Source organism: Lonchura striata, chromosome 20 (genome assembly GCF_050655825.1).
Source record: "Lonchura striata isolate lonStrDom1 chromosome 20, ASM5065582v1, whole genome shotgun sequence".
Taxonomy (NCBI): domain Eukaryota; kingdom Metazoa; phylum Chordata; class Aves; order Passeriformes; family Estrildidae; genus Lonchura; species Lonchura striata.
This window is the reverse complement of record NC_140722.1, coordinates 15,229,306-15,245,132: the sequence shown is the minus strand read 5'-3', so window position 1 is coordinate 15,245,132 and position 15,827 is coordinate 15,229,306. Positions and strand designations below refer to the sequence as shown.

The window sequence follows — 15,827 nt, the reverse complement described above, 5'->3', positions numbered from 1 at the left end:
GTGCAGGGCCAGGCTCGTGGCTTGGCCCCAGCACTGCCCTTCCCTGCTGCCTGTCCCTCCTGCCCAGACACGGCAGCCTCAACCAGCAGCACGGTCAGGGCCAGGACCAGCGGCGCCAGGCACGGGCAAACCCTGAACCTTATCTTGGGCAGGAGCAATCAGAGAGCAGATCCGCCCTGCACCACAGCACCACACCAGAGCCGTGCCTAAGCACTCCATTAAGTTACACATTAATCCCAGATAAGCAGCCACAAGGCTATGGAGCCAAGCAGCTCAGCAAGGGATCAGCACTTCCACAGCCCCGAGCTGCCAGCGGGGCTCAGGCCACCAGGACTGAGAGGGACAGGAGGCTCACGGCCCTGACTCCCACCCCACCGGGCTCAGCTGGGTCTATACAAACAGGAACAACCTGAGACAAGTTCAGCAGAGGCTGTCTGTGATCAGGCTGTAGAGATGGGGTGCTGGGCACAAATTATCCTGCCTGTCCCTCTGTGAGCAGGAGCAGCCATCGCTGCCCCCTCCTGCCCCGGGCCACCAGCACTCATCGGTCTGCGAGTGCTTGGGAAGGGATGAGCACACACAGGGGCACCGAGGGAACTGCAAACACCCTTCTCCTCCTTCCCTCTCTGCCACTGAAACACCTTTAAGCTCCTTGCACACAGCAGCAACCTAAGTTTCCTTAAGGGACTTGAGTGTCTGCCAAGGGTTCTGACCACTCTCCCACTGATATGTGCAACAGGGCAGAGGGGGGAAAAATAATAAACTAATCAATGCCAGCCTGTCTGCAGCCAGAAATCGAGTTCTGCAAACAGGAGTCAGACATACGGCTACCTTGGAAAAACTAAACACATGGGGAATGGGAGGCCAGTGCTCCCAGGTGGAACGGCCAGAGGAGCTGAGCAGGCAGTGAGGGCAGGACTCGCTGGGCCAGGCCAGCCCCGAGGGGCCCCAGAAAGGAGCTGGTTGAGGCTGGTATCCACAGACCCTGCCCACATCAGCACCTCCAACTCACTGGGCATGGCCGAGTCCGCAGCAACGCAGCAGCCCACCTTCCTCCTCCTCCCTGCCGAGGCACCAGCCCTTCCCTCCACTCTGGATAGGGAGATTTTAGGTTACATCCATTTATCCACTCAAGTTACCCAATTTGTGCACGTTGTGTTTGCTTCCCCAGGTATTACAGCTAAAGGCCATCCTTCCCCACTCACCCCTTCCCCTATAAATGCTCTCTGGCAGCATCCCGTGATGTCTGGGGATTTGTGACCCCTCCCCACATATGAGGGAGGGCAGTGTGGGGAAAAGGGTCGGTGTCAGCACCCGCCGTGAGCCCCGCACTGCCCCATCTTTCTGCAGCGTGGCAGCAAGCCAGACAACTGCTGTGTCGACAGGCAAAAGGTTTTCTCTTTTCTAGTGAGGTGAAAGCAGGGTTAACCTAGAGTGCCCTGGCACTGGGCAGCCCTCCCTTCCTGCAGCAGCTCCCTCCATCTGCTCCTGCCCTCCGGCCCTTCCCAGCCCTGCTCAGAAAGAGCAGCCCTGGAGCTGCCCCACGGCGCCAGGTACCAGCAGAGCCCTGCTGCTGCAGCCAAAACCTGCCAGGCCCTTCCATACAGCCAGGACACCCCAAAGTCAGGCTGAAGGGGCCACTGCACGCTGACAAACCTGCCCAGGCCCCCACAACACAAAGGGATGCTTGACCAATCCTTTCCTGGAACTCCACATACGAGTTAGGGCAGGCGGATGCATAATAGGTCTGGGCAGAAGGAGAACTAAGGCAGCACCTTATTTGCAGGCTTGATTAGCCATAATTGAACATGGAACTTTTACACCTGGCTGTCATACCAGATACTCTGCCAGCCCCACACCAGGGCTCAGGCCACACCCAGGAGAGATGGGGCAGCCAGGACAAGGGGCCCACAGCACAGGCAGGATGTGACAGAGCAAGTCCCTGCACTTGCTTCAGGGTTATTCCTGCTGCAGCAGGCTATGAGGCAAAAACAAGGGGGTCTGAGAGATGGAGGGGAGAGATGTCTGCAAAGTCCCAGGGCAGCTTTATGCAAAAGGAAGGAGCAGTGATGCTGTGAGAAGCACCTGCTGCCTGAGAGCAGCCTAATTCACCTCAAAGCAGAAGCTGCCCATACCACTGCAGCCAAGCACTTTGGTTGGGGTATTTTCAGTTCTACACGCAGTGCCCACAGTCACATTCACAGAGCAGGACAGTTGTGACCTATGCTTGCCATACTTGCATCAAATGGCAGCAAGACAGAGCTTAGTTCCTAGAATAAACTTCCCCTTTTAAAACAAAAGACAAGGTGATTTGAATAACCAAGTGTATTTTCAGCATCTTGCTCAACCAGACCATCTCACTGCCCGCAGGTGAAGCGGCACAGACCATGCTCACAGACACAGAGCAGGGCACCCCAGAGCACCAACCACCTCTCGTGGCAAAAACCCCAACCCTGCAGGAAAGAGACACCACACACCTTGCACAATGTGCTTGCCCTGCCACTCCAGGCAGACCCTGACAAGCACAGCAGCTCTTAACTGGAAAATAATTTTAAACCTTTAACACCTGCCTATAGGGACAGTTCAGAACCGTGGGCTCCCTCTGCACAGCCAAGGCCACAGCAAGGAGCAAGTGCCTCTGGGCTGGCAGCAGCAAGCAACACCCTCTGCTTGGCTCCTCCACAAGCAGCACCAGCTCCTCTGCTGCCAAAGCCCCGCGGGTCCCAGGGCATTGCTGCACTGGGGCCAGGACAAGGGGAGAAGAGGCCCTTGTGAGCTCCAGTGCTGCTGACAGAGGTTCAGGAGGCTGCAGGGAGATGTGGGGCTGCCTGTGAGCAGTAGGGAGTCTGCTCTCCAATGCAGAGCCACACGAGCTCACAAGAGTCACAGCTGCTTTTCTAGAAGGTGGAAGCCTGACTGCCGAGCAGCAGAGCATCTCAGCTGTCAGCACAGAGCTTTATGTATCTGGAAGCATGGCTTCAAACTGAAAGCTGGAAAAGGAAGCCTTTTCCCCCAAATCCTCCATGATGGTCAATGACTAACAACATTCTGACACTCCTACCTCAGATTTCTCCAGTCACCTCAGACTTCTCCAGTCTGGTTTTGTGTTTGGTCACTGCTGCTGTCAAACCTGCCTGCTGAACCTCCAGCTTCTTCGAAAGCAGGGCTTGCCACACACGGCTGAGGCGTGTTCCCACTCAATAGCTGGTCTCCAGGCTGGCATTTCCAAGGGCTTTGATCCATTCCAAATAAGGCAATCAGCTTAGCTCTTGATTAAATACATAGCATAATCCACCTAAATCTTGTTAGCCGAGAAGCAACTTGCTCATCTCACCAGTTGTGGGTGGCACTGTGTGCCAATGCGGGGCAAGTGGGGCAGTGTGAAGGTGTCCCTCGGGCATGTCCTGGGCCCACAGCAGCACTGGGGCACCCGGTGACCACAGCAAGGCTGCTCCAGCAAGCCCCTGTGGACTCCAGTTAATGGGATCCTTCTGCAAAGCTTCCCCTGCAGCATGCAAAAACCACAGAAGGTGCTTGCCTCCTCCCAGCTGGCAGGTACAGGAAGGGTGCCCCAGGACACTGGGCACCCAGCAGGCAGCAAAACCCTTAGAAAAAACAGGAAAGAGAAATCACTGACCCTGAGCATGGAGCCAGGCTGCAGGATGGAGGGAGGATGTGCTGCAGCTTTGGGGGAATTTCACACCACAGCACTTTTTCCCTCCTCGGGAGGAATGAATCAGTACCCAGCGCTGTAGAGCCTCGGCAGAACAGGATGGTGCTGGGGGGGAAGCACACCACAAGGACAACTACTGCCCTGCCAGACAGGGCCCTGGCCCAGGCGAGATGCAGGTGTGCAGCCAGGACCTCAGCCTCACACCCACACCCCCAGCTGCTCTGGCCAGCTCCTCCAGCTGAGGAAGCAGGGCAGGGCAGCACCACATCTGCTGTCCCAGACCCTCTGCACCCCCCAGAGCAGAGACCACCTGCCTGCACATCGCTTCTACCGTCCCCAGCAGCGGGACACAGGGAACGAGGCAGCCTGGGCAGTCTGGCAAAAGGAAGCCCTCCCTCCCCAGCTGAGCCCCATTCCTGCCCTGCATGGTCTGAGACAATATTTACAGGCAAGTCTGTCAAAGCCTGCCGAGGCAGAGCACGGAGCAGGGGAAGACCACGAGGATGCTGCTCCCAGCACTGAGGCTGTGTCCCCACACCCCAGCAGTGAGTGCCCAGCAGCCACTCCCACCCACAGCTGTACTGGCACAGGACAGATCTGCTCCCCAGACTACAGTGGAGGTGCTACTTAAGTCTTCAGAAGACAAATTCCCTGCTTCCCTCCAGGTTTTGGACCCAGCAGGTGGGGACTGGCCCTGCATGCAGGTGACCCACGTGGGGCTGGTGACAGCCTGCAGGCAGGAGCCCTGCAGATCTCTGTTCCATGCTGCATTAGCAACTCCAATGCCTCCTGCAGCAGCCAAGCACATTTCAACAGCTACTGGAAAGATTTTAAGTTCTTTTAACCCTGTTAATACATTATATGGCTTCTGTCATCCCAATTACCCTAAAAAGCCCAGGTATAGATCTTGAGAGGAGTGCAGGGAGGAGGAAAAAAATATTTTAAAATTAGTAAGGAGGGTAAAAAAAAGGGGGAAAAAATAAAGTCTTGGGCACAATCCCAAAATACAGGCAGTTTCAGGCAGATCAGGAAAAAACTTCACAGGATTTCGAACAACAACAACAAAAAGCAGCCAACAGAGGCAATATCTGCTTTCACCAAACAGCAGCCAGGAGGGCTGAGCAGAGCTCAGCTCACCAGTCACCAGCTGGTGTAACAGGAATCAGGTTTTTGGCATGGGGATCCTCCCCCCAAGCCGGGCAGGGGAACAGGCTGCCCGCAGAGGAGCTGGGATGATAAATGACAGCAGTTGAGCACTGCAGGGGCATTTCACCGCTTCAGAGGTTGCTGCTATAACAATCTTCTCTGACTCAGCAGCTGAAAGGGATGCCGGGAAGGAAGCACCATAAAAAAAAAGTCATGCATTATTAATATGGACTCTGGCAGCAAGACATGAGTTGGAAAAACACTGAGGGGAAAAAAAAAATGACTGCAGAACAAGAGCGAGCTGCATGTGTGGAAGCATTTCACATTCCTGCGGGAGTGGGGGCCTCCCCGTGCCCCTCCAGGGTCCCCAGCTCCAAGGGAAGCCCGTGTTTGCTGACAGGAACTCAACATCCACGGTGTTCTCCCTGGACCCGGGCTGCTGCAGCCTGTGCAGAACCTCCGTGAGCCCTGGGCACGGCCTGCACTCGTTTCCAGGGACAGCAGCTCCGGGCTCTCCTGCCAGGGCACGTGGCTGTTCCAGCAGCTGGTCTATATGTACCTGTGCTCCGTGCACCCAGCAGCTGGTCTATATGTACCTGTGCTCCGTGCACCCAGCAGCTGGTCTATATGTACCTGTGCTCCGTGCACCCAGCAGCTGGTCTATATGTATCTGTGCTCTGTGCATCGCCTGCTGACTCCCCGCAGTTTCCCCCGTGCATCCCGCCCTGCCCAGCGGAGCCGCCCTGCCAGGAGCACCCAGGGCTCCCCAGCACAGCCCGCAGCCTCTGCCAGCCCTGCTGGCACAGAGGGCACAGAGGCAGGCACTGAAATGCCTTCCCATTCCTGCCAGGTAACGAGGGAAAAAATATCTGTTTGCACTTGACTACCTGGTGCACTGCAGTAGCTGCTTTCCTCTTCTATTCCAGCTGCTTTGTACAGTGTTTTTGGAGGCAGTTTATAAACATCAGCATTCACATAGCCATCTTCTCCACTTCTCACCCAAAATCCTTGCTCCCAACCTGCTGCTGTGGGGAGACACCATCAATCAAGAGTGTGCACGCCTGTGCCACAGGCACCCCCTGGCCCTCGCCAGGCTGTGCTGCCAGGGCAGGGAGCCCCGAGCTCCACTGGGAGCCTCTTGGCAGGGTACGAGCACAGCTCTCAGCCCAGCCCGGTCCCCAGGCTCTCCAAAGCAAGGCAGGTGGCTAACACAGCACCAGGCTCCAAGAGTCTCCTTTGGTAATTTGTATGGCAATAGCATTCAATAAAACCAATCAATTATTTTGCCATAAAACTCTCCAGACGCTCAAACAAGCACTGGTCAAACTGCTTACACCACAACCCAACCCACAGCAGTGCAGTGGGACTACTGCCTGTACCTCCTTTCTTCCATCATGTGTGCAGTGGCATCCTCCACACAGAAATAGCTTCCAACCTTTGCCTTTCAGGTAAGAAAGGCATGGGGAGGGAACAGCTTCATAGGAGCTGTCCCATACACAGCCCAACCATCACATGGGCAGGAAAACAGCACGGGCCCCCACCAAGCAAGGGAGACTGAGGCACAAACCCCAGGAAAAATCCACAGGGCTATTGGAACTCGCATCCCCTGGAAGCAGCTCCTTCCCTGCCACAGGAGCTGGGGGACAGGCATGGACAGCCCAGCTTGGTCCCTGTGCTGCAAGGGGGGCTGGCCAGCTCCCCAGCAGCACCTCCAGAGGGGCCCCAGGGTGAAAGCCCCGCTCAGGGCAAGGGCTCTAGAGAGATTTGTGCCAACCACATGCAACTGCAGGCTTACAAAGGGCAGAAGCTGCTGGTTTTGCACCTCAAACCAAAATCTAGGAAAATTGCCTTTAGGAAGTCACACACAAGGTCACCACACGCTTCCAGCTAAAGCCCCAGCAAGCAAGCACTGACCCATCACCTCTCCTGGCAGCCAGGAGGGAGGCAGGAGCTCAGACCGAGCTCCTCACGCCCTGTCAAACACATCCATGCGCCTTAAGACATCAAAGTGTCAAATAAGGGGCACTAAACTTGTAGCTTTATCAAAAATACCCACAGTCACCACAAGGCACCTTGGATCCCTCAAACACACCTCCCCCCGGATCCCTCCTTCACTTCTGCAAGGCCAGTAAGCACCAGGAAATTCCTTTTCCAATGAAAAAAGGACCCGTGGCCCTGCCCATCACACTCCACACCATATGCAGTGTCCCTCAAGGACACTTCCCACCAGGACGAGGGCTACACGTGCCATCCGCTGTCACCCCTGGGACCCGTCCAAGCAGCAGATGAGGATGGCCAAGGGCTCTTCTCCTGCCGGGCTCTGACATCACCCTCAGCTTTCCAATCCACCTTTCCTTTCAAAATAAGAGCAGCTCCAGGGTAATGCTGAAAGCCCTGGTGGTTTTAATGTTATCTATTTCACATTCCCCAAAAAACCACACCTGCCAACATCTCTCAAAAATTTCTGATTTGGACTTATCTTGCATTTCAACAGCACAGTCCACTATACATTTTCTATCTCTCCAAACAGGACTAATCTCCACGGTATTTAGAGCTAGTGCTAGAAAAGCTTCAAACACACATTAACCACCCTAAAGCATCCATGTTCAAAATGCTGCCAGCCAAAACCACAGCCAGAAGAGTCTGAATGCAATGGAGAAGAAAAAGCCTGTATGGAAATAAACCCTACTAAAATAACCCAGCAAAGGTTTTGTCCAAGTAAATACACACATTGTATTGTGACAATGATGTTTCAAAAATAAAGCTGTTCAGGGAGGGCTTTTCTTGCTCTCTACAGCTGCAGATCAGCTCCTCTTCCAGAGCCCTCACCCTCAGTGCTGCCACAGGGCTCTGCAGAGCCGACGGCACATCAGCCATGCCACCACCACCGCTGCCACCCCTGTGGGGTTCCCCAGAAATTTCAGTTAAGATTAAGTATTTAAAGGCTCCACATGCTTGGATATTTAAATCCACCAATTGTAACAGCATTCAAATGGGATCAAGTGCAAACACAGCTCCCCACAGCACTCATCTCCTGCGCTGGTCCCCAGGGGGGTTCATCGTACCCTGCAGAGCAGATGCTGCCTGAGTTAATGCAATTAATGAGTCCACCTGGAAGAGAGGCAGAGGATCAGCTCAGGAAATAAAGCAGCAGTGTCAGAGCCCTTATCTCCACCAGAGCCAGCACCACCTGAAGCAGCTGAGTGCCTGCTGAAGCCCTGGCCTTCCATGGCCTACCAAACCCATGACGAGCATGTCTGTGGGCTGACAGCATGGGTGGGTTTGCTTTAAGGTCTGCTCTGCTACAGATTACTGAGGTTTTGAAGCACTCAGTTTGCTGGAATGAACCAGTACCTGGAAGCTTTTGTGTCTGCCAATCAGCTTCCACAAGCCAGGCTTCCAGAGATACACAGATGAAACATGAACTCTTTGCATACCCTGCAGTTGCAGCACCCAGGGAGCCACCAGCAAAGTAACCCAAAGCAGATGTGCCTGACAAACAGCACAGGTGCTTACAGGCAAAGAAAACCCAGTGACTCATCTGCCCTCAAAGAAACCTTGTATTCTGCTAGCCTGGAGCAAGAGGTGGTCTCCAACCAGCACTGCACCACCAGCATCTTGGATGCACTGGCACAGAGCAGCTGGGTGGAACAGGGCTGTTCCCCATGCCAGCCCTGCCTTGTAGGAGCCTCTTTGCTGGAAGAACGTGGCACTGACAAAGGAACAATTTCCCACAGCTGCCACCAGTCTCCTTCTGCTCAGAGCACAGGAGATCCCAAGCTCAAATTCTTGTATCAAGGAGCACATGAGGATTTCTTCCTACCCCCAACCACTGTCAGATCCAATGACTGCAATATCCTCTGTGGGATATGCTGTGGAACCAGGCTGTTCTCTCCTTAGGTTGTGAAATGCTGCTTGGCAGATCTTTTGGGCAGAGGAGGGTGAAGGAGAGCAGTGCTGCCATGTTCCACGGTAAGATACACACTCCTCGTGCTGCCCAGGGAGACCTGGAGATGAAAGGCAGGGCTATGGCAGCACAAACCTCATTTCCTTATTCCAAGCTGCACCTTCACCTTCTGTCCCTGCTCAGACACACGGGCACCCAGCAAGCTGCCAGCAAGCCCAGAAGGAACCTGCACCCAGCCCCTCGGCCAAGCCAAGCCCATCGTGGCTCACAGCCCCCAGCGGGTGCTGCCCCTCGCCCGGGGCTCTGCCTGCCACCCCTCCTGCCCTGCTCTGGCCAGCTGACCCTGCCCAGGCTCCTGCTGCCCACATCCCACACAGGGCTCAGAAGGCAAAGCAGCAGCAGCTCTGCCCCACACAGCAGCCCCACGTCCCACAGTCCCGCCTCTGCCTTGGCCACCACTCTTCCTCTGTCCCTCACCACCACAGCCTCAGCCTCTCTGGCTGGGACAAGCTGGCAGTAGTAAAACCTTTTGCCATTTCCACCCCCAGAGTTCCTTGTGCTGAGATCTGCCAGGCTGAAGCATTAAACAACCAAGCTGGATCAGCCACCTTTAGTGATAAAAATATTGTTCCAAAAGTGACAAAGGAGCTGTACCGAGGCAGCTGTTGGTCCCCACAGTACTGCTCTGCTGGTCACCCACACACAGCCTGACAGAACAGTGTTACAAAGCACTCCTGCCTATCAGAATCAAGTTCTTGCACCATAAATGTAATTCAGGGCTAGTGGTGCTACCTCATGCCCTGTATGACCAGTTGGGAGGAATTCCTGATAAGTTTAGAGGAAGTAAAGCCAGAGTGAATTACAGCTCTCTCTCAAAGGCAACAATCTTTCACCCAATAATTTAAATTCTCTACATTATTTTCCTGCATCAGATCCAACCAAGTATGATTCCTGAGGAAATCAAAATGTTAAAAAATAATATTAAATAAAGAGGCTCCAACATCCATTGAGACAACAAAGGAAAAGCCAAGGGCTGCTACCTGAGCACCAGGGAAGGCCCCTGCCAGCCTTCCCAGCCGTGCAGCAGCCACCCTCTACACCAGGGCCAAGTCCAAGGTCAGAGAAATTCCCACTGTTGCAGTTAGAGGTATCAAGAGGAAATAACTTGCAGCTTGAAAAAGTATTATTGCTTTCAGCTGTAGGAGGAAATTCCCTTAAATTCCTAGGGCCTGTTCAAAGAGAATAAAAGCAGACACTTGTAGGAAAGCTGTATGAGCCACCACCATGTGCAAACAGGACATGCACGGACGACCCCACACCCCAGGGATGAATTCAGAAGCAGAGGAGAGGATGAAACAGAAACAACTTCTTGAAGTGTTCCACCTCCAAGTCAGCACACTCTTTGGGCTCACATAATCCTTGCTCCAACACTGGGTCTGGGCACGGGCAGAGTGACTCTGGGAAGCCCATTTCTCCACATCCCATCTGGGGAAGGCAACAGGCACAGAGGGCAGCTGTCCCAGGATGGCCAGAGCCTCAGCACCAGAACAAGCCCTGCAAAATAACCTGTCCAGGTGGCCCCTGACCTCCATAACAGGACAGAAGTGTTTGCCCAGTGCCAAGCTCTGTTTTCAGGGATGAGGCCAGTGTGGCTTCCTGCAGTGAAAGCCCAGCCTGCCCTGCAGCGTGGTGCCCTGCTGGTCCCAGGACCTCTGAGCACAGCAGCAGGCACCAGTGGTCTCCCCACGGGCACGAGCATCCCTCGTACCTGCTGCCCATGGGCCCCTGGCAGCGGGGCCGTGGGGACTCGAGGGCAGCTCCTGGAGCCTCCAGCCACCGCAGCCGTGCCCGTGGCTGCAGAACAATCGTCCACCTCATGCTGCACACAATGGCCACGATGAGACAGACCCACACAGCCACCGGGGCCAGCGAGTGCCGCGAGCAGCTGGAGGTCAGGGAGAGCCTGCTGTGCCTGTGCCATCCCCAGCACCTCGCCCCCGAGCTGGGAGCCCGGGATGCAGCTCTCAGGGGTGTGGGGAGGGCAGACGGGAGCTGGATGTGAGAGCTGGGAAGGAGCTGGCACCGGCTGTTTACATTGGATCGCTCTGCACAAACTTGAGGCCACAAGAACATTTCAGTTCCGTAGGAGGAAACCTTGGTGAAGAACAGAAACGAGGAGCTACCTTGGGCATCACGTAAGTCCAGGCATGACACAAACGTAAGGCCCAAAAGCCCTGGACTCCCTACAGGAGCCAAGCATGGTTATTTGCTGACAGTAAACATAAATTTCTTCCTGCATTTCCGTCCGCAGCAGACTGCTGGGTTACCTGGGCTGTGAGGAGCCAAACACCATGGTCACTCAGGTAGCAGGCCAGCACTGGGCAGGCAACTCAGAACCCAGGTTGGAGTCCCCTTCCCCATCTCCAAAGGGCACCAGGAGCAGTTATCCAGCTTTTCCAGCTGACAAGCATGCCAGCTCCACACCAATGCGCTGAGACAGCACCCAGAAGTGCAACTGTCCCAGTTTTCTCCTGGCACTGGCGCACAACTGCTTGAGCACAGCACGCCTCGGCAGTGCCCGTGAGATTCTCCCCCACAGGCGTGGGGTCGGGGACGGGCTCCCAGCCATGGTGACAGCACACCCTGCCACGGGGATGCCAGCCTGCCACGGGGCCGTTCCCAGCCCAGAGGGGCTGGCACTGCCCAGGCAGAGCAGGCTGGCTCCAGCCCTGCCACCACCAGCTGCTGACCCCACGAGCAGAGCTGGCCACAGCAGACCCTTCCCAGCAGCCTGTGGCACCAGGCAGACAAAAGCCCTTCCAGGCTCCAGCTGCTTCAAGCTCACTTGCAGCTTCAGGTCCCATTTATTTGGATTTTTTTCTTTTCAATTGAGGTACAATCAAAGAATGGATTAATCACTAGATGAATCACTTCCCTGCCTGCAGTTTAGCCAATGAACTGCAAGTCCTTCTTCAGCCACTTCCCCAGGCTGTTCAGTGGCCACAGAAGAGCAGTCCAGCCCCACTCCTGCACTGAGCAGCAGCAGGCAGGACAAATGCCCCAGAGCTCTCTGCTAACAGCACCTCTCCATCACCTGCACATGGTCAATTTATTCACATCCCCAGCTCTACTCACGTCCTATCTTACCCACTCTTCTCTCAAGCTTCTACTCACCCCTGCAGCCTGAAAACAAACTCCAAGTGCTGAGAGGATTAGCCCAGCCATCCCAGGAATACTGGGCTGGGTTTTCATGAGGAAACATTTTTGGCCAAAATGGAAGGAAATTTAAAAAAAAAAAAAAGGAAGCAGATCTTCTGTCACCTGATGAGAAGATGACTCAGAACATCACTGACATCCATGGGTGGGTAGGGACAAGGACCACTAACACTTCTCTGCCTCCTCTTTGGGCATCACAGATAGCAAGAACATTGGGTAGGATGTGACCACGTTATCTGAGGTCCACACAGAGAAAATCCTCTTGGCACAGAACTAGCCTTAAATGTATTAATATCCTACACCACCTCTAACACAGGTGACCATGCAGAAGCAACATGAAATTAATCAGAATACTCTAAAAAAAGGAAAAAAGCCATCCTTACAAGAGAAATTTCCTTCTTAAAGTGCGATACCACCTGGGCCTGGGAAGCTCATCCACAGCCACACCAGTCCTGGCGCCTGCTCCACGAAGGGCTGTGGGATGCAGGGGACAAAGAGCCACTGGCCCACAGCAGTGCACAGGACAAGCCAGGCTGTGCTCACGGAGGGAGCAGGCAGGGGACGTGCCTCCTGTTACCACCCTGCGAATCCGTCCTCCAGCCGGTGGCCAGGAGCCTGGGGGCCTGCTCATGGGGACAGCAGAGCCTGGGCCACCACGGCAAGGCTCAGCACACAGCCTCACTTGGGATGTGCCCAGGACACCAGCAGAGCCTCATACACCAGCCAACCCCTGCTCAGCCCTGGGAAAGGCTCCCAAAGCCCAGAGGCAGCCACGGGACATCATTTGTAAATAAAAACCCACAGAAGTCACCTTGAAAGCGCACAGAGATCTCCTTGGGATGTCCAAGATAGGAATAGCATGAGCAATACCAATGACATTTCAAGGAGAAAGTCCCTATTTCTTTGCAAAGGGCTGTTTCTATAAAAATAAATTGTTGCCAAAGTTTGGTTGAAGGCCAAACCATGAGCCTTGGCTCCCTGCAGAAACGAGATACACCGTATGAAGCGAACAGATGCTTTCTGGGCACAAGTCTTCCCGTATCTCAGCGGAGATGGACAGACAGCCCCAGCAGCACCGGGTGCTGGCCATATTGACACACGGCTTCTCCAGTTCCCCATGAAGCTGTGACACGGAACATAGGCACGAGTACCCTCTCTTTGTAAAATACACACTTCTCATCTTCCCACTTGACAATCAGAGTAGGATTTCCTCCAGGGAGCACGTTCAGATCACAAGCACTTGGACAACACTCCACTACTTCAAAACAAACTCCGGGACGGGCAGCAGGCAGGAGCGGGCTGGCTGCCCCCCGTTCGGCGCTGCCACGGGCGCCGCTCGGCCCCGCCGCCCCGGGGACCCGCAGCCGCCCCGAGGGGCGCCGGGGAGCGCCTCCTCCTCCGGCCGCGGCGGGAGACGGGGACGCGCTGCCCGGCCCCGGGCACCGCGGAGCCGCAGCCGGGGGCGCCGGGCCCGGCCGCCCCTCGCCGGGGATGCCGCGGCCCCGGGCCGGCCGGGCGCGGATTACTCAGCGTTTCCAGCGGCAGCCGGGGCGCCCGCGCCCCTGCCCGCGCCCACCCCACGCCGGGCCCCGGCCCGCCGCTTACCGATGCCCGGCGCCACATAGACGAAGTAGAGGAAGGAGGAGGAGAGCGAGAAGAGGAAGAGCGCGGCCAGCAGCGAGCGCCGGGGCAGCAGCCGCCAGGCGCCGCGGGGGCCGCGGGGCCACCGCATGGCCGATGCGGCGCCGCCGCCGCCCTGCTGCCGCTCCGCCGCCGCTCACATGCGCCGAGGCCCGGCGGGAGGCGCCGCGCCGGGGCCGCTCCGAGCCGCCGCCCGCGCCCAGCGCCGCCGCATGAATGTGCCGCGGCGGGGCGGGCCGGGGCGGGCCGGGGCGGGGCGCGGCGGGCGGGCGGGCCCGGCCCCGAGCCCCCGCCGCACCGGCGGCCCCGGCAGGCGCCGCCCCGCGCTCCGCCGGCGGTCCCCGCGTACCGGCGGTGAGCCCGGCGCAGCCGGCCGTGCTCCCGCCGTGCCGCTGATGCTCCGGGGATGCCCGGCGTTAGCCCCGGGACGTTCGGCGACGGCTCTGGGCCCCGGGCAATGGCCCTGAGGCAGGCTGCAATGGCCCGGGACCCAGCAGCGGTCAAGGGACACCCAACAGCACCCCAAGACACTCACAAGTGGCCGAGGGCAGCCGGCCGTGGCCCCAGCGAAGCCATCCATGACACCCAGCCATGGCCCTGGGCCATCCATCAATGGCTCAGGGCACCCAGCCATGGTCCAGGGACACCCAGCCACGCACCTGGGACACACAGCCCCAGGAGGGCAAGGGCTCATCACCCCCTGTCTGGCCCACCGAGCAGCACGGTCTGTTCGGGCCGCTGCTGAGCGCCCCGGACATGGTGTGGGAAGATGCAGCCAGAGGGAAGGTGATGGACACCGATGTGTGGAAGGGAAGAGGGTGAAGTCATCATGGTCAGTACAATAATCAGCAAGACCAGCAGCCAGCAGCCCAGTCAGTTACAGAGTAATTAGGTAGTTTTGCAAATGTTTGTGGGCAGCTCCCCTGATGTGTGTCAGAAGAGTTGGAAGCAGATATGGGGATGCCTGAAAATGAAAACATGAGAGACCAGAAACACCGTGCTTATCGAGGGAGCTGGAAGTACCTGCAGAGCAGATGGGGCCCAGCCCAGCCCAGAAAGGACTGGTTTTTGCCTCATTTATGACTGGAGACTTTGCTCTGGGGAGGCTGGAAGGAGAGACAATTCTTATTTCACCAACAGATAGTACTGAGAAAACCAAGCCGATGCTCCAGGCAGGAAGCAAGGCTGTGGGCCAGACAAGGCCAGCTGCCACTGGGTGGGCAGCAAAGGCAGCAGCACTCCCAGGAATGATGGGCTATGGGGTAGGAGATGGGGATGGGCCATCTGCCAGGACATGCCCTGTTTGTCTCTCCAGACACATGTCCTGGGGACGAGTCTCTCCCAGGCAAGGAGCGAGGCATTGCTCAACCCAATCTCTGACCCTGCACCATGGTGGCTGTGGGGCTGTGGGCTGGGCAGCCCTGCGCCCGCACCAGCCCCATGTCAGCGTGGTGCCAGACGCCAACATAAAGGATTCTCCAGGTATGGCTGTGTGTCACAGCAGCCCCTGGAAGGACTAGCCCGCCTTCCAGCCTGGATGCAGCGAGGGCAAATCAAAACAGTTCCACGTTTAGCAAATGGGACACAAGCAAGCCTCTCTTAGATACAGAGTGTCAGTGGTGCAAGGCAATAAAAATAAAGTTAAAAAAGAGGAGAGTAGCAGAAAAGTAGAAATTTCTCATTGAAAGGTAAGGCATTTATTTCCTTCATGTGCCAAGTCATGGAAGGATGCTGAGGAGGAAAACAGGAATTTCCCTGGAGAGGCTGCATGAGCTGCATTAACTTCAGGAATAAGGAAACTGGTACTTGTTCTTGTTTTCCAGGATTGCCACTCTATCACCCCTTTCACTAAAATACATTAAATCCTGAGCCCTATTAACTTCTGATAGTCCACAGTACTGCAGCAGAACTGCATGGCCAAGTGGCGGCTGGATTTGCTGTTCACAAAATAGCGTTTAGCCAACTCCTAAAAGGATGCCTTGGGCAAGGAAATGCAAGAAGATTTCTTGGTCAGTTTAGGGTCAGTTTATGATTTGTTTGATGCAGACATGGTCAAAGGTGAGACATCATCACAACCAATAATCTAACCTTTAGAACATATTTAATTAGCAATGACATTGCTGGAGGAGCCACCCAGAAACTCGCTCCCAGGCCTGGGCTGCCACAATGGGGACTGTCACAGACAAGTGAAGTCAGAGAAGCCTTGGAGCTGCACTGGGACATGCCTGCCCCGCTCTGACTCAC

At 56.0% G+C, this 15,827-nt stretch overlaps 1 protein-coding gene across 2 annotated transcripts in view; it reads right to left on the bottom strand.

Moving 5' to 3' along the window:
- Nucleotides 1-13,771, bottom strand: part of B4GALT5 (beta-1,4-galactosyltransferase 5) — a 34,720-nt gene extending 20,949 nt beyond the window's left edge. The window contains exon 1 of one of the 2 annotated variants that reach the window (XM_021539206.3): nucleotides 13,548-13,771. In XM_021539206.3, the coding sequence (XP_021394881.1) occupies nucleotides 13,548-13,674 (127 nt within the window). In that variant the 5' untranslated portion in view covers nucleotides 13,675-13,771. Of the gene's footprint in view, nucleotides 1-3,061; nucleotides 10,452-13,547 lie in introns of those variants that run through there. The other variant, XM_085558347.1, reaches the window with a different exon arrangement.
- Nucleotides 13,772-15,827: the final 2,056 nt, after the last annotated feature.